A 22,973-nucleotide genomic window follows, 5' to 3' on the forward strand; every position below is an offset into this window, starting at 1 on the left:
ATGATATTAATTGAGAATGTTTTAATAAGATTGAATTCTTACTATTTAAGTTTTAAAAATAATTAAATAATACTAATTAAAAACATTCTAAGATCTATTTAAATAATTTGTATTAAAAATGATTATTTTGAAATAAATTCATTGTCTATTATTTTTTAAGCGATATAGAATGTCAACAGATTTCCTAATTAATTGTAATATCATAGCTCATTCTACTAATAATAATAATGACTTACTACTATTAAATTTTTTGAAAATGATTAAATGATATTAATTGTGAATGTTTTAAGATCTACTATTTAAAAATGAGTAATTACTACATATTATATTTAGAATTTTAAATTTTAAAAATGATTAGATGATATTTGTTAGGTATGAGTGGCCTAGGCACACCTAGAAGAGATTGAATAGGTGTAGCGGTTATCAATCATCGCTTCTCGCACCAAAACTCAGTTCTGGAAACAGCTCAGTTAATCGATTAACAACAGGTCTTAATCGATTAACACATACACATAACAGAATGATCCAGAATGATCAGAGGCTAATTGCACAGTTATTTATAACTAGATAAGCACAAATAAAGCAGATATTTTTAGGCAATATTAACAAGTATATGGCAGGGTACAATCATGTAAAATATCAGCTTCTAACTCGCATTAAAACATCAAGAAATGTAAAGAAGATTAAGAGAGAACAACGTGCAAAGATGGATTTTTATCTTGATTCGTTTGCGGTCCACTGCAAACTACATCCAGGCCTCCCCTTATGATCTTGAGAGATTTTCTTCTTCACTATATTGAATACAAGTATAATCACATACACCAATTCAATTTACAAAACATAGGACGCTTCTTTCTTGAAATCTAGAACATCTAATCTTTGGTTTGACTCTACCTATCGCCTGAGAAAACCTTTCTCGCGAACCAGCCCCAACCAAGATTCTCGTTCTCAAATTAAGACCTCCCAGTCTTGGTGAATAAACACTCTATCTTTGTGGTGGTAAGACACCAAGAGATCAATTCAATACACACAAAAACATATTACAAAAGCAATGTATTATAAGCACAATAATGCTTGAAATATAACAATGAAAGACCTTAAGATTAACTCACTCACAATTCACTCAAGTCATCGTATACATGTGAGTTAATCAAAAACAGTAATCACAAGATATCTCTCTAAGAATCTTTATCAATAATGCATGAACATGTGAACAAGATAAGGATGAGACTAAGCATATGAAAAACATTATGCAAATAACAAAGAATCAATATTCAATATGGCATGTTAATCTCTCTTCCTCACACATGCAATTCTCTCTTCAAAACATAATGTAAAACACAAAATATACTCTCTAGATCAATCCTATATAATAGAATGCAATGCTACACTTTTTTGGAAATTGCCTAAACTTATACAAAGCAGTTTTGACAGTTCAAACTGTTGCAATCAGTTAAACAGTTAAAACAGAAAATAGTTATAACACAAAACAGACTTGTCAATTGATTAAGGTACTACGTTAATCAATGAACCAGTGCAACATGACTCATGTTGTATATTTTAATTCTTTTTCATATGAGTCAAGAAATGATCTTAGTCATTCATGATATTGCTTCCATTTCCTGAGGTGGGAAAGATGATTAACAACTAGTATTTTATCTTTTCTCTCAATTTTTGATTTATCTAAAATTATTAATAAAATATAGTTTAATAATGTGTAAATAATAATATATCTAAAGTATTTAATATTTGCAATAATGAATAGCTAAAGAGTAATTAATGCAACCATTTAATAAAAATGTTTAATATATATAGTTAATAATATTTAACACTTAAGTTATATGAAGTCTTTTTTAAAATGAATAAATACAAATTTGAATATCGGGTACTAAATAAAAAAGTCCTAGTAATAATGAGTTATCTATAGTATATATAAGGGAAACATACTACATATACAGGGAAAATATGGAATAATTATCATGGTGTAATTTCATTTTTCTATTTTCCCATTAAATTTTTTAATTTTTATAAAAGAATCATATAATTATATGTAACCACTACCAATGAATTAATCATCTTTCTAGCATTATAATAAAACAAAATCTTATAATATAAAGCATTCCAATAAAAAATACAATATAAAGTGTACAACACAAAAATATTATAATTCTATATATAAAGGGAAACATAAAGTAACTATCATTATGTAATTTCACTTTTTTATTTTGCCCTTAAACTTTTTAATTTTTACAAAAAACCATATAATTATATGTAACTACCACCAATATATTAATCATCTCTCTAGCATTATAATAAAACAACATTATAATATAAAGTATCCCAATAAAAAATACAATATAAAGTATACAATATAAAAATATTCTAATTCTCCAAAATAAAATATATATAATTTGAATTGACATCGTAAAAGTATAAATCTGGACTGGCAGACATAAAGTATCTATTACCACTAGTATTAATAAATCAACAACACTAAATAAAAATATTTATAATAATCAACAATTAATAATGAATATCTAAACCAAAAAATAAAATCATTTTTTAATATTAATTTCAAATATAATGATCATTCTAAAAAGGAATTACCTTAAGGATAAAAGAATGGTTGTGACTTCTATTGTATATTCTTTTCATATTCAAGTTAAGAGGAGATCGCAGTCGCTAAAATTGTATTTTCCATCAAAATGGAATGGTGACTTACGACTAATTTTGTCTCTTTTCTCCTAATATCTTTTTTAAATTACAATTATTTTAAATTTTGTCTTTCTTAATTTAAATTTTTGTATTTTTAATTGAAACTACTTGTTTAATCATTTTGAAATCACCTTTTAATTAAACAATTATTTTAAAATAATATTTTTAATTGATTAATCCAAATTATATTTTAAAATAATTTTTAATATCTTTATTTGTGCTCTGGGTGTGAAAAAGTTGTGGTTATTAAGACCACATATTGCAACTGTAATTGAAAAAACATTAAAAAAATAGTATTTATTTTTTACTTGTTCAATTTTTTGTTTGTAGAACGGGTGGAATATATATATATGTATAGTGGTGCATGTTCTCAAATAAGTAATCATTCCATCTTTAGAATTTTCACCTTCAAACACCAACAATGTTTCAACCTACCAGCCATATCTCCATCTTCATATTAATCCTAATTTCCTATCTTACTATATTAAGTGAGGGAAAAATACTCTTTTTTCCTATTAGACATGTTCACATTAAGAATAATTTGGGTGAAGGAATAAATCTTCAAGTTCATTGTAAATCAAGAGATGATGATCTTGGTATTCATAATGTCACATATGGTTTTGATTATGAGTTTCAATTTCGGGTAAATATTTTTGGAACTACACAATTTTTCTGTGGATTAGTATGGAATGGTAAACTACACTATGTTGATGCATATATTCATCAAAGGGATAGGAGAAGGTGTGGTCCTGATTGCTTCTGGACTATAAATCAAGATCAAGCATGTTTGTATGATTTTCATTCACGTACTCAAGATTGTACTGACTATAAATGAAAATTTTATCTTTTAATGTAATAAATAAAATAATAATATCTCTATTAATTTTATAGTATAAAAATATTAATAGAGTGGAAATAATGGAATGGAGATATTACTTCATTATTTGAATTTCTGAAACAGTCAACAACAAAAAAGTAGTTTTTTACAATATTCTATAAACATGTGACGTTTAAGGTTATATGTGGAAAGTTTCTATAAACAAGTCTCACTCCTAAGAATCAAATACTCAACCTTACGAATTTAATGAGACCTTATATCAACTATACCAACATCGTGTTGGTTGATAAAAATAATTTGTTGAAATAATAAGAGATCATAATAATTAGTAAAAATATTTGTAATAATTAATAATTTGGTATAATGTTTGTCAAGATTGTATTGTCCTGAAGTAATGATATCTTGCAATGTAATAAATAAAATAATAATGTCTCTATTAATTTTTATAATATAAAATATTGATAGTGTAGAAATAATGGAATGGAGATATTAATATTACTTCATTATTTGAATTTCTGAAATTTCTTTATCAATACATTTATTGTTGTCTTTTGAATTTAGGTTATGTTGTGAGATTAAATGGATGTCAAAACTAACTTATAATAGGTTTAAACTATCTAAAAAATTAAAGAAAGTCAAAATCAAGTTGTAAGAAAATTATAATAGGTTTAAACTATTTTGATTAGGAGGTTCAAAATGTGGAAGCATTTAAAATTAACTTTCATTTCAAAACATAGAATTAAATTAGACAAAAAGTAACCATGTATGTTATTCAATTATTCAAAGACAAGATCAAAGTCTCAATTATCATCACCTTGTTTTTTACTCATGTGTGAATAATCAATTTCCTCCACAAAACAATTCATAAAACAATGTTCTTCTTCTCTTGTCCTTCTTTTTCTTCTTCAATGGATTCAACTTCTTCTTCAAGGAGTTCTTCACCAAAATTTCACTAAATGTAGTTACCATGGAAGAACCTTTAGTGACACTACTTTTGGTTGAAACTTTTGCTTCATGTGTTTCAAAGAATTGGGTGGTGATGAAAGGGTTTGGACCAATAATACTAGGCCATGTAATCATGTGTCTCTCTATTGCATAAGCTAGTGACACTAATTCATGTGAATCATATAATGGACTTCCACAATCCCATATTGGAAAATCTAATTTTTTATTATCTATCATGATCTCCAAATTGCTTTAAAGATGTTCTAATCATCATTTGGGTTTGGCTTCAAAGAGTACCCTATAAGGTCTCTATGAAAATGTGCCATTGTTTCTTCAAGTGCTCCATTTTTTTATTGTGTCAATTCTTATATATATAGGTAAAAAGGTAAATAGTATGCTTATTTGGAAAAAAAAGTTTGTTGGACGAGAATGCGACCGAGGAGCCTCTATTGTTACATGGGTATGAGAAGAGTGAAGAGTCACAAGTGAGATACCACGTCTTGAACCAAAACCTTAAGGCATTAATTTCATGGGCATTTCCTTCTTATAAACTTTTTCACTCCTCCCCGCATATCTAATGTGGGACTTCACACTTGACTAAACCCAACAAAGTTAAATATTAATGTTTGAGATTTTCTCATTAATATATAGAGCTTGTATATGGTTAGGATCCTTATGGTATAGGCATGTGCATCTAGCATTGATTTAATGTTTAACTAATTTGCTAAAAAATGACAAATTTTCTGATTTAAATATTGGTACAATGAGCAAAATAGTCAACCACTATATCCATGTAAGAAATTTGGATAGACAATTATTTATAATAAAATCTACTTTTAATGTAGCTGGAATTTTAAGAAGGATTGCTAATAGCTATCAATCTGAAATTTCATTTTCCGTTTTAGCAAAAGATCAGAGAAAATAATTACATTCACAATCTGTCGATATTAAATGAATAAAAATGGATGTTTAAGAATTATAAAATATACTTATAAGATGAATTTAAAGTTTTTTATTTTTCTCTATTCCTATCAAAAACTCAACTTGCAAATACACCATTAGAAAATAGAAAGATTATTTATTTTGTATTAAAAGTCATACTACTTCTACTAAAATTTCTAATATAAATTCAAGATTTCACATGCACCTGCGAATCATAGGCCAATGGAGTTATTGCTCGAAAAATGCAATGCAAGAATTTTTCCTATATGGTAGTAAATCATGCTTTGATATGAAAAGGTGGGAAAAAAGACAACTAGGTGTATGCAAGGAAAATATACTAATAGCAATATATCAAATCATTTTTGTCTATATAATAATTAGAATAACTTATATTTGAGTTTTACTAATTTTTATTATTCAAAACTTTTTTGATAGTACACTTTTCTCTTATTATCGAATTTTGTTAGCAATGACATACGACCCCCGGTTCATGAATATATTGAGTATATTACCCATAAGTTTAAATATGACATGCAATATTTTATTCCTCCTAAAGAGAATTTCTCACGACTCGAACACATCACCTTAAGAATGAATAGTCATTGTTCTAATGAGTCACTATATGATAACAATATAACATAGGAATTAGTATAACATTGTTAACAATGAAAGTGCAGAGTGTATGGTTTAGAGGGAAATAATAATATCTTCACATTGGACACATGTTTCTATTACACACTTCATGGATACTTTCATTCATTGGGTCTAATAATATCTTATGAATAGTTTTTGTATTCTTAAGAATGATGCATCAATTGTTAATAACACATGTTGGAATATTGAACAATAGCCACAGAATTTCGATACAAACAAACTAAAACACCCCAATTGTTTTTACTTATGAGTGCAACATAGAGACATATACTCTATATTTGAGTCAAGGTAAGGAATGAAAAGATATATATTATACATTATAAGATTATTATTATTATTATTAGCATACTATGATAAGAGTGGGTTTGATTCCAAAGATGCTCTAGCCCATTGCATATTTCTGAGTCCAGCTCCTAGCAGTAGTTTCATACTTTGACTTATCTGTCTTATACATATGAGCAATTTCAGGAACCAAGGGATCATCTGGGTTTGGATCTGTTAATAAGGAACATATTGAGAGCAATACCTGCAAAATGGTTACACATAAATTGGAATATTCTTATTTTTCAGTTCCTCTTGGTGCAAAAAAGACCGAAAATATTTCGTTGAATACTAATTCATTACTATTGTGGATTGTGGCATATAAATGATATCATCTTCATAAGATGATAAGCATGTGAAGTTTAGTATAATGTCAGAACCTTAGATATTGTCAATGCAGGGCTCCATTGCTCCTTTAAGATATCAAGACAAATGCTACCATTGCTATTGATATTTGGGTGAAAGACTTTGGTCCTAAATGCAACCTGCAAGAAAAATGGAAGATGGGAAAAGAAGGTTAAGAATTTGAACAACTTGAAGCCAAAATTTGTAATGAAAATGCAAGTTAAGCTCTATTCATTTTGCTGCCATAATAGGTGATAAGTTGTTTTTATTTTTCGAAAGATTTGTCGCGCAAATCTTTCCCAAAGAATTCAGTGATTGAAACAACTCATCCCTGCTTATGCACCCACCTTGTCGTGCAACCGACCTACTCTGCTTCTTTCCCTCACTTCTGCACAGTCACTCATCTCGATCTTACTTGAAGCGCTACCTTATTGTCATGGCCTCATCTCAACCTCCCATGTCCATGGCGCACACCCGCTCCCCGAAGCAATGCTGCCCATGTTGCATTGGTGAAACCCACAGGTACCAATGTTGACATGGCATGGGAATGAAATAGTGTGAAGGACATTAACGATAAAAAGAGTGTAACTAGTGATTTTTCTGATTCCGTTTAAGGAATCACTTTTATTTAGTTTGAATGCTTAGATTAGTTGCTTGAAGCCTTAGGGGCATAAACTTATTTTGATTATTAATTATGAATGTGTCTTTACTTTGGAGGTTCCCTCAAAAGTTTCATCCCGACATAGTGTCTTAAACTTGGTTCGACTAAGCCGAAAATAGAATTCATCCAGAGTAGTCCACTACATAAGGATTTTCATTATTGTCGAAGCATGACAAAGGAAGAATTGTTAGTTATATTGAGCAGGACAGACAATACCTTAGGTGGCTTGAATGGATAATCGGGAGGGAAATGAATGGTAACTAGAAAAACACCACCGGCGTAAGGGCTATCAGAGGGACCCATTATCGTTGCTTGCCAATGAAACATATCTTCTGCTACAGGACCTGTGAAGATGATAAACACAAGAAAGAAACAATTTCAACATCTAAAAGTTATATGCAACAAGCTATGATAAACAATGGACTTCAGAAAACAAAATTCAAATATCATTTGTGTCTTGCAACTCAGAAATGTAATAAGCATTCAGAAAGATAATACTACCCAGATATAATCCGAAAAATAACACCATCGAAATAAAATCTACAATCGATATTTCTCTTCCAAGGCTTGCATCTAAAATCGAATTCCACTAACAGTGTGAGGACCTTGGTGAGCCACCACAACCTAACTCACCTAAACTTTTGATTACCGAAAAATCGAGATTCGGATAGTCACAAAACTTTGAGTTCTAAGGAAGCATTTAGGTAATGTACCATAACAATCGCTAGCCGATCACTCATCACCCCATCGAAAGGTTATACTAAAGCGCGTTTGGAAGAGATTATCCGAGTATAAGAGAACAACTTGTTGTAAAAATAAGGTTATGAACATATAGCATATGACCTATTTTTAGCTTATTCCAATAAGCTTATGAAATAAGCCCTTTTAAGTTTACTTCAAAATAGCTTATTGGGCAAGGTTTAATTAAGCTGATTAACCAAAAGGCACCCTAAGTCTCAGAAAATCCCAATGTTGATGATAATCTTCTAAAATCACAACCAATAATGTGAAGCTTAGAACAAATATATAACCCCAATTCCTCAAAGATAGTAAATTTATAAGATTCACATATGAAATAGCAACATAAACAACAAAATCTAGAAATCCAAAAACACAAGTATGCATGAATAAAAATTCCAAAAACTGATAGATCGAGCAAGATATGAAGAATAATGATTAGATGGAAGATATAAAGAGCATAAAAGGGTAAAAAGATGATAAATTTGGTGAAGAAAAATGTACCAGCACTGCAAGAGGTAGGTGGGTCTTTCTGAAGGTCCTTGAGTTCCTTAAAGATTCGTTTGGAAGCCATGGAAGAACAAAATAACAAGATTCTCTTTTGATCTATGAAGGGAAAGTTGCAGATACAGAGAGAGGGAGAGAGAGAGAGAGAGAGAGAGAGAGAGAAGGAAGAGATGAAAATCAACAAATAATGACAATGGAGGAAGAAAAGCTTATGAAAGTAATACTATATTTATTTTTATATATTGTTAATATTAATATCTTTAATATACAAAATAATATGTTGAGATCAGAGAGAATGATGTTTGAGTAAATACTCATTTCAGTTCATTATGTTTTTTGACTTTGCTAGTTTGGTCTTTCATAAATTGAAAAAACCAAAATGATTCCAAAAAATTTAAATATTGGTCAAATTAGTCATTTTTAGCATGTTTCATAATATTTGATAAGGACTAAATTGATCCTAAAATGACTAATTTGACCAACATTTAAAAAAAATTGGTAACTATTTTGGGTTTTTCAATTTTTAAATGATCAAATTGATAAAGTCGAAAAACATAAAAGACTGAAATGAATATTTACTCTTCATCTTCATTTTAGGATAATTTTAGGGGCGATAAAAGTAGTGGATAGGAAATGATACAAAGATGTGTTTATTTAATGAGATTGGTGATTGGAATTGATGGGTGAAAAATGAGGAATACTATGAATTATGTGATGTTATGAAAGTGTTGAAGAATGTATTTATGTTTTGAGAGATTTTGTTGTTGTTAGAATGAAAGATAAATATGGTTGAAATTTTAACAGAATCAGAGTGGCGCAGCGGAAGCGTGGTGGGCCCATAACCCACAGGTCCCAGGATCGAAACCTGGCTCTGATAAATAAGAGAAAGCTTCCACTACCACAAATTCTTTTCTTCTTTGTTTTTTTATTCATTAATCATGACTGAAATGTCAAAGGTTTAATTCTTGAGAACCTCATTTGTTATGAGGAATAGTCACATACGATTAATTTCTTACTCATAGAACAATGGAATACCCTTGGTAGTACTAAAATAAATCGATAAATAGAAGCATAACTCTTCATCTACACAACTTATAAAATTCTACAAACATTTAAACAGACACAGATTTTTAGCCATTCTCATAAAAAACCAAAGGCTTTTTTATTTCTAAAACCACTACTTAAAAAGAAATCATGATACCCTTTTAATAATAAAAAAACCATAATTTCTAAAACTTAATGCTACATTGCTATTGTAATGCAACATTAACTTATAGATCCATCATCTACTTAACATTTTTTGTACATTTTTTCAAAATAGACCAGTTCTTTCGAGTCCTAAACGTTCACTGCAAAAACTTGACGGCACTACCGATATTTGCAGCCTCCCGGTCCATTCCTCTCCGGGCTTCAAGTTCACAGGTTTCTCTACCACTGCCCCGTCAACACAAAGCATATGTTTATACTCGTCGTCTCCGAAGTCTGTCATCGCCTTCGATTTTTTCTCCCACGGATTCCACACAGCTGCATGTTAACAAATGTGTCAAAAATACTATGGAAATCACCATAAAACTATGTATCAAGACACAATTATGTAGCGCTTGTTTGGTAGACGTGTCAGAATGAGACGGAACAGAATATTTTATAAATAGAACATGAGATTGAAAAATGGAACATCTTTGTACTAAAAGGGCAGGACTAAAAAGAATAGAAAAAAAGATCATGTTTCATCCGATTTTGTCTATGCGCCAAACGCTACCATAGTGCAAGTATCTCAAACTCTCGATCCTTTATCGAATTGGCCCGAATAATTTTTACTAGCTAAATAGCTTACCAACATCAGGGAGACCCTCCTTTCTTATAAGGAATGTTCGTTTCCTCTCATGATCAAGAACTGCAATTATATTTGGAGCGCTAAGATAAACTCGATCCACCTGCCATGGAAAAAGGATGAAATTCGAAAACCTCTTTTATAATAATAACGGTCTTAAATTGAACATGATTGACAAAACTGCATAAAGATAAAAATGCAATACTTTTACCTAAAGCAAAAGCTTAAATTGCATTATGGAATTATAATCCAAAGAACTCACCTCAGATTCAAATGTTATTGCATCTCCTTGTTCGGTAAATCGTTCTTTGTGAGAAAGGTTGTCCAAGTAATCAAGTGTCTCAAGACCTTCAATCCTTATCTCACTATAAAGTTGTTAATGTCAGTTCTATTTACCAATCTTAAAGAAACTTCTGTATTAAAAATATCGAAGAGTGAAAAGTGTAGCAATACACACGAAATGCTTGCGCAGATTCTAGAGGTTCCATTTAAACTCTTGACTTATCTATGAGTGAAATTATTTTATAGAGAATGAAGAAGAAATACATTCGTACAATGATGAAGAAGGATTAAACAAGATCAACATTATTTATATTTGTGAACAATAAGTAACGGTTTCTTATGACAATATGGTTTTCATTTTGTATTCACTGATCTCTAAAAAGCATGTTCTTTGTTTGGAATTTCAGAACAATTATTATGTTTTATGTGCATATTTTATATTCATATCTTAAATGAATCATATCCTATATTTTTCAAGAATATACGTGTCGACTTACCGGATATGTATTGTATCCAATACTGATGTCGGTATTGGTGCTTCATAGCATACATATATATTTAGAGTTTCTAAGGAAGAAACATAGTCCTCTCTGACTCGGTAAATGTTAAAATCCCACAATTTAAAGTCGTAGTACAATTAATTTAATGATGAATATATCCAGAGAATGTTTGTTTCAGATGAATTATGCATACCTAATGTCAGAAACCAATAAGTATGTGTGATATGCGAATGAGAAACTAAACGACTTCCCGTTGATATTCCTGACTCGTGATGTCAAACACAGATCACCATCGGTTGCAAGAGACACTCGGAGACGGAACTCAAAGCTGGTATAATTAAGCATCTGTTAGCTTAATAGGGAAAAGTAGCATCAAATGTATACATCAGCTTCAAACTATCAAAGTAGATTAATCATTAACTGAAACAAAACTCAGAAGTCACAATTTTATGGCATTCCGGGTTTATACCTATGTGGCCAGCACTTCATATTTTCATCGGATGATCTGAGTATTAGGTCGACAAAGGTTTTGCTGGCGGAATCATTTGCGGGAAGCGGAGGAGGATTATCATCAATTGCCCACATTTTATTTCTCACAAATCCATGCAGATCCAGCGATCCACAGTTTCCAAACTATCAAACAAAGAAAGGTTAAGAAATGTGACTTGTCTATTTTCAAATCTTTCGGAATGAACATACGAAATAGTAACCGAATATACCTGTGGGAAACATATAGGAATTCCTCCTCTCATTGCTTTTGGAGCCTTGAAAATTGCCTACAATCATGTAGAAATAAGAGAAAGGAGTAACACATTACCACTTGCCTCTTTAACAAGTAAAATGGGTTACGATTTCATATTTCAGAAAAATCATTATCCGCGAGCCAAGGTGCCAAAAAGGCCCTTCACAAACAAATAAAAGAAGTTTTTTTTTTAATTTTGCATTGATATGATTAATGAACATAGAAGATAATGAGCCATCAACAGCCGAATTCATTCCATTACTAGGAGAGTTTAATTAATTGATTCATATCCGAATCCATGCTCTTCATATACTATCTGCATCAAAGAGCAACTTAGCCGAAAAATTTCACATCTCGGGAAGCGTCTACGAGACGATACATTTACGGATACTTTTTAATCAAAGCTTAAAAGACACACCTTGCTGCTTGTGAAAAGAAGCTCTTGCCCCTGCTCGTTCCGCCATGAAGTGACCTGTGCCCCATGTAAGCTTACCTAATTTTGACGAAAAAAGGTAAATCACACAAATCGTTATTGTATACTAAAATTAAACCAGAACCATCCTTGCAAACCAAGTTTTGCTATCATAGATTAACATTGGAAGCTATAAATGATAAAAACAATGATTTCATCTTATGTTAAAATTGACACAAACGCCTTGATCGATGAGTTCTCACCCTCGCTGAAGCGCCTTGTGGATTTCGAAGCACGATTTGATCAATTCCATTCCAGTCCTTTGTGATTTCAGTTGCTACACTAAAATCCCACACAGATGCAGAATGATGCCCCATACAAAATAGTTTATGTCGTCTATATCTCTACTCGCCGAAGCAAATCCTAATCACCCTCTCGAATTCGACACACGATGATGTCAAAGATTGAAGGAGAATCCAATCTACACCTACAAACCAACAGGCAAGTGAATTAGCCTTGTCAATTAAAATAAAAAATCTTAAAATGCCAATTTAACTCATCTAAACTCTTCACTAGTATGCTCCAGATCTAGGAACCCTAACCTTTATAGGAAAAAAATACAATAGATAAGAAAATTCATTTAATTTCATGAAAGCCAAAATCAGAAACATTACAATTAGAATGAACATTTGAAACTTATCAGATTCACACCAAAAAAATACAATTACATACGGAATTAACTCAGAAAGATTGAAATTTTTTATATTTTTTAGAAAAACAAATTACAACAACTACAATAAAATTTAAAACAAAAATGCAAGTTATGGAATAAATAAACCAATAATAAAAGGAAATCACATGGAACAGAAGAAACTGCTACATATATGAAGAAGTTATAAGTATAGTTACCAAAAGAGGCAGAATTAATGCATTATGTTGTTCAGAAACTCAGAAATCAAATGAGAAGAATCAACTTATTTTCAATAACTGCAACAAAACTGTAATGGTGAGAAGAAACCCTTTTGTTAGAAGCATTCACTGAACACTAAACTTGCATAGGAATCAAGGAAAGTTCAAAACTTTCAACCAACCCAAGATTTGAAAAAACAAGAGAAATAATGGGTAGGTGGCAAAATTGTTAATATTTATGATAAAAAATGTATAAACTATAAAGCATAAGATAAGGAGCAAAAACCGGTTATGTTGAATTGTTATGTCTGCTAAGTGAAGAGATCTATGACATAGAGATATGTACTTACCTGTACAAACCGTCAAAACTTTTGAGCTTTTTTTTAATCAAAATCTGAGAATTTTAATATAATAATAATAAAGAAAAGTGAAATTTGTATATACCATTTTAGTATAAAGTTGAAAGGTACATTTTTTGATGGAGAGAGAGAGAGAGAGAATGAAGAAGAATCTGAGATGAAAATGAAAGTATACAACTATTTTAATTACATAGAGATATATCATATCATGTCACTTTTAGCACATTGTTTCAAAGACACGTGTGTTTATACATTCAATTCCATTTCCGACATAATATTGTATTTTTATAAAGATAAAAGATATATTTTTATATAGTATTGTTTCATTTTTATTTTATCAAAATTTATACTGCTAATTAATGGTAAGGAGTTAGTCTAGATATAAGATTTTGTTGTTTAATTACGAAAAATGATACTTATTGGAAAGAGCAAATACATATCTCGAAATATATTAGTTCTTTATGTAATAAACAAAAAATACACAAATTCAAATAATATTTATTATAAAAATTCAATAATCTTAACGATTTTACTATAATTTATGAGAAAAGGAAAAAGAAAACTACATTATCATTCCAATATTCACATTTATATATTATTATCTTAACTTTTAAATTTAAATTTTAGATTCATGATTTATAGCTTTAATAATTTCAATATACATATATTATTTTAGGTAGTATAAAAAGAATCTTTATATTAATAATAATAATAATGCATCACATATAAAATCACTCTATTATATATTAGGTGAAAGAGTAATATTTTGCAGGCACTCTATGGATTCAACTTTTTCTTTAATAAAAGTTATATAAAAGGAAATAAAAAATATTAAATTTATTGCAAGTGATAATCATAAATATTAAAATTGGAATGTTTGACAACTAAAGTAGTACAATAATCATTTTGATCATTTAGTCTTTTCAAAAGAAGTAAATAAAAGTTAAAAACAATAAAAATAATGATAAAGTATTTATATATTTGTATAAATATATTATTGTTTTGATAGTTATTAATATGCTTGTCAATCCGTATTTTTTTTGTAATAATTCATAAAAAAACTACATATAAATTAAAAAAATTGATATAAAACTCATTCACAATATCCTCGAAAACAAGTTCCTTATGGTTGAAAATGACAGCATCTAGTATCAATCAATCTTACATATGAGATTAAGTTTTATTATGATATATATTTTTCGAATTTAATATAATATATTTTAATCAATTAATCAATCTAATTTAATATGATACATGTTTACCTTGACTGCTTAATTGAAAAAAAGAGTAAAGTGATATTCCAATCTTAAACCTTTTTTTCCTTTTTTAATTCTAAAGTACAAGAGTCACATATATTTTTCTATAAAATAAAAGATTTATTAACGTAAGAGTCACATATATTTTTCTACAAAAGTTTAATTTTCCAACCCCAACTTAGTCTTCTTATTATAACTTTAGTAATTTGCATATCTCAATAAAGGTCTTCGATTTTAGTGCATGTTTATCCTTTTGCTGTATTTGAACGGTAAATTGTTGTGATAATCAATTAATATTATAGTTAATCGATGGATGTTAAAATTGTTGTGATTCTGTAAATTGATTAATAGTATAATTAATTGATTGAATAATTAGTTGTTTTAGTTTATTAATGTGAACTATATGTGTGATAATCAATTAATCAATAGAGTTTATCGGTTATCTAGTTAACAATTTCTATTTTCTATTATAGTATTTGTTGTATATAAGGAGTATTCCCCTAATTTTTGTATCAATTTAATATTGAGAAATCAATTCAATATTGAGAATTGTTATTCAGTTTTGGCATTTTTTATTTCTCATTCTTCTTTCTTTAAGCTTCTTTAAGTTTTCTTTCATATACTTCTTAATTCATCGAGAAGTCTCTTTCATGGCTCATATCACATTTTAACATCATAATTCAATACAAGGTTGACAAAGAGTTTGAAATATTAAGTATTCTAGAAGAAGTTGGATAACTTTCAAGTTTAGTGAAATAGTAATTAACATACATGCATATATAGTTATAAATTTCACATTTTTTTAATTTGACTTTATCTAAGTGTTTGTCTTTGGTCGGGTAATGATGGACAAGGGTGCAATTGGAATCTATTCCTCATGGCTCATGTTACTTTTAGTTTAATACATCTAACATTTCATTAATTGCATCCATAATTTGTTTTTGGATAATTAGATTCTTCGATTTCGGGTTTAGTAAATTATTGTACGATAATCAAATCAGATATCAAATTAGAAGATATCTCATGTAGTGACTAATCAATTTAACTATCTGAATGAATAAGACAACATCTTATATAACTAATATAATAATCGAGTCAAACAACAAATTGAAACATATCTCTTATAACAACTAATCAGTTTAACAACTAAATGGATAGGGCGACGTTTTATATAACTGATACAATGATCGAGCTAGACATCAAATTGGAATATATCTCATATAGCAACTAATCCGTTTAATTATAGAACAACGTTTTATATAACTAATACGATATCTGAGCTAAACATCAAATTAAAAGATTTCTCATATAGCAACTAATTAGTTTAACTATCTGATTGGATAAAAAGGCATCTTATATAACTAATAATTATTTACATTAACAAACAATTATCAAACCTTTTGTACCTCTCTTAAAATCTCATGCTCAAAAATCAAAATATTTTTTTTCCGATACTAACTAAAGTATCTCCTTAACCTTTTAGGTAAGGAGCTAATCCCTTTCGGGGTTAGTAGTTGCCCATCTCAACAAGTATCACTCTCAGGAATCGAACCTTCAACCTTGAGGATCCAATGAAACCTTACACCACTAAATCAAGGTCTTGTTAGTAAACATGCATCAAGTCATACGCAGCATCATAATGAATTATGAAACCAAAAGATTACAAACCAAACTAACAAAAATCTCTGATATACCATTATGAAGGTAAAAAGATTCAACAACCCTCTCTAAACTAAAATCTCTAACTCTCTTTTAATTTTACAAACCTTAAGGTATGAAGTATCTGAAAAGCAATGAATTAGTGCTAGTTTTGATGGATTTAGATGCAATAAAATTGAACTGAACTGAACTACCCCTGTTGAGAAATTGTTAGCAAGTAATTTTGGACTTATAATAATATGCCAAAATTACATTATTATTACATTATCAACCAGCTACAACAGCATCAGCTCTAGGACTTGAATTCAATAGTTGATGCAGCTTTGCACCAGAATTGTTATGTTTCTTTTCACAAAAACCATTCTCTTCATCTACACTTCTATCAATAGTTGATAGCAAATTTTCTGTACTTACAATCTTGCTCTTCAACATTATCTCTTCTGTTTCTCCAACTTCAACATGTTTAAGTTTTTCCTGAGTCAAAACAAAAAGAAAACAATGAAATATTCACCATTAAAACATGAAGTTGATAAGGTACATAGGAACAGCGTTGTAAAAACTGGTTCATGCTGGCCGGTTCAACCAGTAAACCATTCCCAATACAGGTGCGGTACAACAATTATACTGGTCATGCAATCATAACGGTCGAAACTGGTTGTACAGGCTAGTTTTCAATTGAACCATACCGGTCATACAGGCCGTGTATGTGATTTAATTAGTGAACCACCAGTTGAACTGTTATACCATTATATCAGTACCCTGACCGATTTGATAATCGGTACTGTATTAGTAACATTGCATAGGAACATCACTGAAACAGTACCTTCAGTGTAGCATTTTCAGCCCTCAGTTTTTCGGAACATTCAGCCAATTTTTTCATTTCTGATTTCAGTGTCACATTCTCAGCATTCAAGGCCTCAACTTTAAGTGCCAGTTCTTCTGACTCGGCCTGCAGAGGGTGTATATGAGCATTAGTATCGAGCCAATGTGAAAATTGCAGAAAGTGCATGAATTGTAAAGAAGCAATAGAAAGTTTATGTCGTCAGAAAGAAACACCAAATATTTATACCTGCTTCCTTAGTCTGGACCTTCTAGCCGATTCTCGGTTCGATTGTTTCCTCCTCTCACGTTTCAGCTCACGCTCATTCTAAGAATTGAGATATAGTCACAGGAATTACTTTAGCAAAAGATGAGGATACTGCATTATTATTACATGTGTTTACAAGCACCCCTATTTGTACTTGTTACCCCCTCTGTCCCAAAAAGATGGTAAAATATTGTAAAGAAAATTGTACAAAAGCAAAAGTCGTGATAATAAATAAAAACGCTTAAAATTGCATATTATGAATTGTGATTGGGTAAACAGTGAAAAATGCCTTAAATTGCTAGTTTATAGTTGGTTAATTTGTCAGACAATGCAACGAAAACATGCTCCTTTATTTCTTTTGACTTCAAACTTTTACCATCTTTTTTGGTTCGGGGACTATTATATACGATCTAAAACACTAGGGATGAATTAAATGCGGACCAAGTGACCACACCTGTACCCAAGCTTCAGGAGGCAATACTGCACAAGGTTGTGGAGCACTTGTGGAATTTGCTCTAACACCGGAAGGGTTGGTCAACTCCAGTGTGGTGGTCGTACCCAAAGAAAATGAAGGTCCGGCTAACTTTCCTGCAACACCAGCAGGCACAACCGACATTATCTTACTAGCAGCTGTAGCCTCTTCGGATGCTGGACTAACTTGCATCTCAGTTTTACCGTTTTCATCTGCTTGTACAGCGTGCAAAAAGCATAACCATCAACACAAATTATGTTGATATCATAACTCGTAAATTTAATAGCATCAAATGATTGTGTATAAGTAATGCATTTTGGGTTTAAAATATTTTATTAGTAATTGCAACTTGCAAGCATAGGACACCGACACCTAAAGCGTATAAAGACTGAAATCGATGTGATAACTGATCTATCAAATATGTCAACGCTATCGTGCAATGATGATAACAGAATTACTATTGTGATCCTAGGACTGTGACACTTGGTGAAGGACAGAGTCATACCCGTGGTTGGTGTTCCCTCACCGCCTTTTCTCCTTCTTGTTTCATTAGCCTGATCGTAAGATGGGCAAATATGATTTAATGTTCCGATTTCGTCAAATCATTTTAAAAGAGAAATGGATTATAGGTGCACAACTGCAGATGATAAACGAAGTGCAAAAAATAAAATTGCTAATTGCAACAACTTTCTCACCCCTGAAGTGTTGCTGTCACTTCCACCACTGGAACCCTCAGTATCCCCACTGTTAATATCATCGTAAAATTAATCGGTTATCCACAAAACCCTATTACAATAACTACTATTTCATGTAAGAAAGAGTATGTTCCGGGCAATATTCATATAGAAAGAAAACGGATAACAAACCTCTGTGACAGCATGTTCTCCAACCCACGCTCCGCACTCTCAGCATGGCCATTGCCTATAGACATTGCAAGCCCACCGAACCCTTTCAGTTTCTTCATTAAACCCTGATCAGCATTTCCAGATGATTTCGGTGATTTCTCTATGCTTAAAGGAGTCCCAACCTGCATTTTTATGCCAATTCAAATCAATCATGGATGGTGGCACTCAAAGACTTCACTAGGAACCGATCTCGAGAAAATTAAAACTTACAGCAGGAGAAGATGGAACTCCTTGACCATGTGGAGGTGGCCCCTATATTTTAGGAATATACATCATAAGAACATGGATATAGAAGTCCGACCAATAAAGCATGAAAGGCGTGTATATATATATATATATTATTGCCGATTTTATTAGCTATGAAGAGTTTGATACATTAAAGTTATCAAAGCATGGTGCAGTTAATGACAGCTGAGAATGCACGTAAGATCCAACGACAAAACAAGGGTGAAAACAAATCGGAATAATGAAAACTTACAATAGGAACTCCGGGGTGAGCATAAACCCCTCCATGTGGATACATTGCTGCATATGGGGGACCATATGGTGGCATCATAGGCTGGAAGAAAAAGTAAGTTGCCAAGTTACTCATCCATGTCATGATAATACGATATCCAGAAAAAAAACACGAAATGGTATTGGTAGGATATAATAAACGATGCCTTGGAGTGCAACCTGTGGTGGACCCCACATATATGGGTGAGGAGTGTGACCAGAAGCTACTGCCGAGTTGTAGTATGGTGGTACAGCGACTCTTGGTCCATAATATGCCTGAAATATAACAGACAGATTTCGTTACCATATTTTCTAGTGGGTAACTATGAAGCACTGATACGGATACGGATACGTATGTCGGATACGATACGTATTTGATATGTCAACACGCATTTTTTCTAAAAGATAGGATATGATACGTTCAGGGATACACGTATAAAATAATAAAAAACATATAAAATATGATAAAATTATAAGTGTAAATCAAAATATCCAAAGTAAAAAATATAATGGAAATTGAAAATCATTGCCCTCCAAAACAAATCTATCATATTTTATTGAAAACGAATCTATCTTATCCTATTTTATTGAAAATGAATCCATATATCCTTTATTTTATTGAAAATGAATCTGATACGTGTCTTGATATTTATTTATTTTTTTAATTTTTGAATACTCTACGGATACGTATCCGAGCGTATTCGTGTCGGATACGTGTCTGACACCGACACGTGAGTGTCTGTGACAAATCCGTGCTTCGGAGGTGGGCAATTGTGCTTAAAACTTGGGACAAATGGAATAATAAATTAAATTCCAAAAAGTCTTTTTTTTCTTCACAAGGTAACAGCTACTACTGAATGGTATTGTTGGGAAGTCCCGCACCGGATGGAACCTTGGCGTTGGACTACTCCTGTCATTGTCAATTAGTTTTGATATGGATCCTTAACATGGTATCAGAGTCAATATAACTTCTATCCAATTGTCATGGACAAAAAGATATCATTTAGTCATAGGTCAAAGGTAACCTTTCGCTTGATCCACCGGCTTCTACGGAGGGGGTATGTTGTGATCATTGACAGTGATTTTCTAAGTTATTATAGTAGCATAGCTTTAAAAACTACAAATTGAAGGTGGTTTATCTCGATTCAAGTTAGCTAACATGAAACTACAATGAACACTTCAATCGTCGACCGACAAAGGAATTAAAGGCAAAAGGTAGTTGATAACCTGCATAGCTGCCCAATCAGGATAGACATGAATATTGGTCGGGTTGGTTCCGTTGGCCTGATCCAGTTCATTATGAGAAGTAAAACACAGTATCAAATTACAATCACAAGCTTTTTTACAAATGCATTCACATTCGAATACACTTGTTAAGAGCTTACCATTGTCACAGGTGAAGGAGGGTTTTCAGTCTTGGTAGATTTCTCTTCCTCGCTGTTTCCCATAGTAAGCGCCGAGTCGAAAACAGAGTCAAATATTGTACAAGGATCCTTGCTGCTGCTTGAAAATTGATTCAACTGCATTAATATGAGCTATTACGACAAAAAGTTGCAAGCCAAAACTCATAAACCAAGATTTATGCTATTCAAAAAGTTGCAAAGAATAATCTTTACTATAAAAATCATAAAGTTCCAGCAATTCAAAATTACTGCTTCATAAAGTAATAAATTAATTAGAAAAAACTTATACAAATATAGGAAGAGATGGAATCATACAAAGATTGCAATTTTCTTAATAACTCAGTAATTCGCGATGGAGTTTAACAAAGTGAACCAAGTTTTAGATTTAATCTATACTAATGACAAGTATAATTTTCAATAGCTTATGTAACTTCATAATTAATCAGAACTTGAGATTTCAATTTGTAAAGACTGCAATGTTAATAGTAAAATATGCATAATCCAATCCAATCCAAAGGAGCATATAGACAGAACAAGAGAGAGGGTCAATTCTGTCTTTGCACAACATCATCTATTATATAAAATCATGGACAGTTGGACACAACAAACACAACATAACATAATCTATTCCAACAAGACACATTCAGGGAGGTTAAATGACAAAAGTACCCTTCCAAACCAAACTTTTTATTTTCATTTCTTCACATGGGTCAAGTACTATTGAAGTTGAACCTCTATAGATTAGGATTTACATGTTTATTCACTGATCCAATACATCTTCTTCAGCTGGTTACAACAATTTACAAAACATGAAATGAAAAAACACAAAAATTCAAATCCAGAAGACCCTTCAATTATAACTCTCTTCTATGGTTAGCTGAATAAATATAGAGTTACAAATTAATGGAAAAAGTTAACAAAACAAATAAACTTAACAACATAACTTGTTCTATTTTTCACAAAGCTTCAAACTTGCATACATTAAAATTCACTCAATTGAGTCATTTCTCACACACACAACAAAAAATATTAAATTTTCTCAGAACCCAAATCTGAATAAGTCTTTAAAAAACAAAACTTGACCAAAATTCCAACCAATAAAGTATAAGAGTTCAAATTCAACGTACCTGAAAGATACCCAATTCTTCTCTTCACCAAAAAAATAGAGAAAAATAACAATCAACGTAGATTCTTCAAGCAAACTCAAATTGAAGACAAAAAGTTGAGGTTTTTGGAGAAAATTTCACATGGGTATCATTTTATTTTCTCTCTCTCTCTCTCTGACAGAAGAAGAAGAAGAAAAAGGAGAGTGGTGATGGTGAAGGAGAAGAAGAGAAAAGAGGTAAAATCCACGTCATCATACACGTGTCGTATGTATATGTAGGATGTATACATACGGTGTATATATACGGTGTGGGTTGTTGAGCTGGCCAATTTGTTTATTCCAACGTCACCATTACCCTACACGTCTTCATCATTTCATTCACCTACTATTATTAAGCCTCTTTGTTTTGAGTCGGATCTTCTCTTGTATTCGACAATCCAGTACTGTGAAGCTCGTATTAATTTGGTGATTTTAAAAGAACTTTAGTTAAAAAGAATTAAAATTTGAACCATTAAAAAAATGTAAACGTCATATGTCATTATCTCATCTAATACCAAAGAGAATCCAAATTCCTTTGTTTTTGGGTCTCAATTGATGAGAAAAGCGTATAAATATACTGTATGAGTTTTATACATATGATATTAAGAAAAAGACTCATTAAGGAATTGAATACTGATAAATTAACAATCATAATCTTACTATTTATATCTTACGGTTTATAAACAAAAAATTATTTTATATCAAATGTGCATATGCTTTTATTTTAGGGTCAATATGATTTTTGAATATAGAAGGATTGAAATAAAAGTATTCTGAAATAAATTTATGCAAATGAGAAAGTGGTGATATATTGCACTTAAATTGTTAATACAACTCAAAAACTCAATTCA

At 30.9% G+C, this 22,973-nt stretch overlaps 3 protein-coding genes and 1 non-coding gene across 7 annotated transcripts; 1 reads left to right on the top strand and 3 right to left on the bottom strand.

Moving 5' to 3' along the window:
• LOC109329782 (ubiquitin-conjugating enzyme E2 10-like) lies at positions 6,463–8,877 on the bottom strand. The gene is made up of 4 exons (XM_019563600.1): positions 8,664–8,877; positions 7,638–7,765; positions 6,796–6,900; positions 6,463–6,620 (listed from the first exon to the last, which is right to left on the bottom strand). Exons 1-4 carry the CDS (start codon positions 8,731–8,733, stop codon positions 6,477–6,479), a joined length of 447 nt encoding a protein of 148 aa, XP_019419145.1. The 5' UTR covers positions 8,734–8,877; the 3' UTR covers positions 6,463–6,476.
• On the top strand, positions 9,472–9,543 carry TRNAM-CAU. Its single transcript has one exon. It is a non-coding gene; the product is annotated as a tRNA-Met (tRNA).
• LOC109329780 (putative glucose-6-phosphate 1-epimerase) lies at positions 9,929–13,801 on the bottom strand. The gene is made up of 10 exons (XM_019563599.1): positions 13,787–13,801; positions 13,343–13,420; positions 12,697–12,920; positions 12,440–12,514; positions 11,999–12,055; positions 11,749–11,912; positions 11,473–11,607; positions 10,760–10,862; positions 10,501–10,600; positions 9,929–10,190 (listed from the first exon to the last, which is right to left on the bottom strand). The coding sequence occupies exons 3-10, from the start codon at positions 12,808–12,810 to the stop codon at positions 9,979–9,981; spliced, it is 960 nt and encodes a 319-aa protein (XP_019419144.1). The 5' UTR covers positions 12,811–12,920; positions 13,343–13,420; positions 13,787–13,801; the 3' UTR covers positions 9,929–9,978.
• Positions 16,631–22,273, bottom strand: LOC109328886 (G-box-binding factor 3-like). Of its 4 annotated transcripts, none has more exons than XM_019562519.1 (13): positions 22,106–22,273; positions 20,961–21,095; positions 20,803–20,859; positions 19,756–19,851; positions 19,559–19,639; positions 19,291–19,332; positions 19,042–19,202; positions 18,871–18,919; positions 18,681–18,729; positions 18,158–18,387; positions 17,686–17,763; positions 17,461–17,565; positions 16,631–17,090 (listed from the first exon to the last, which is right to left on the bottom strand). In XM_019562519.1, exons 2-13 carry the CDS (start codon positions 21,021–21,023, stop codon positions 16,884–16,886), a joined length of 1,218 nt encoding a protein of 405 aa, XP_019418064.1. In that variant the 5' UTR covers positions 21,024–21,095; positions 22,106–22,273; the 3' UTR covers positions 16,631–16,883. The 4 variants fall into 4 exon arrangements, with proteins under 4 accessions (XP_019418064.1, XP_019418063.1, XP_019418061.1 ...); XM_019562518.1 differs by having other exon boundaries at positions 17,440–17,565; positions 20,961–21,075; positions 22,106–22,272; XM_019562516.1 differs by having other exon boundaries at positions 17,440–17,565; positions 22,106–22,272.

The sequence above is a fragment of the Lupinus angustifolius genome, chromosome LG16, assembly GCF_001865875.1.
Source record: "Lupinus angustifolius cultivar Tanjil chromosome LG16, LupAngTanjil_v1.0, whole genome shotgun sequence".
Taxonomy (NCBI): Eukaryota; Viridiplantae; Streptophyta; class Magnoliopsida; order Fabales; family Fabaceae; genus Lupinus; species Lupinus angustifolius.

Coding starts and splice junctions, on each gene's coding strand:
- LOC109329782 (XM_019563600.1), bottom strand. CDS start 8,733: ATGGCTTCCAAACGAATCTTTAAGGAACTCAAGGACCTTCAGAAAGAC. Junction 7,766..8,663: donor ACCTACCTCTTGCAGTGCTG/GTACATTTTTCT, acceptor TCATCTTCACAG/GTCCTGTAGCAGAAGATATG. Junction 6,621..6,795: donor CTGCATTGACAATATCTAAG/GTTCTGACATTA, acceptor ACCATTTTGCAG/GTATTGCTCTCAATATGTTC.
- LOC109328886 (XM_019562518.1), bottom strand. CDS start 21,023: ATGGGAAACAGCGAGGAAGAGAAATCTACCAAGACTGAAAACCCTCCT. Junction 18,730..18,870: donor GTGACAGCAACACTTCAGGG/GTGAGAAAGTTG, acceptor TCTTACGATCAG/GCTAATGAAACAAGAAGGAG. Junction 18,388..18,680: donor TGAGGGAACACCAACCACGG/GTATGACTCTGT, acceptor CTGTACAAGCAG/ATGAAAACGGTAAAACTGAG.
- LOC109329780 (XM_019563599.1), bottom strand. CDS start 12,810: ATGGGGCATCATTCTGCATCTGTGTGGGATTTTAGTGTAGCAACTGAA. Junction 12,056..12,439: donor TTCTTTTCACAAGCAGCAAG/GTGTGTCTTTTA, acceptor ACATGATTGTAG/GCAATTTTCAAGGCTCCAAA. Junction 11,913..11,998: donor TTCCTATATGTTTCCCACAG/GTATATTCGGTT, acceptor TTTGTTTGATAG/TTTGGAAACTGTGGATCGCT.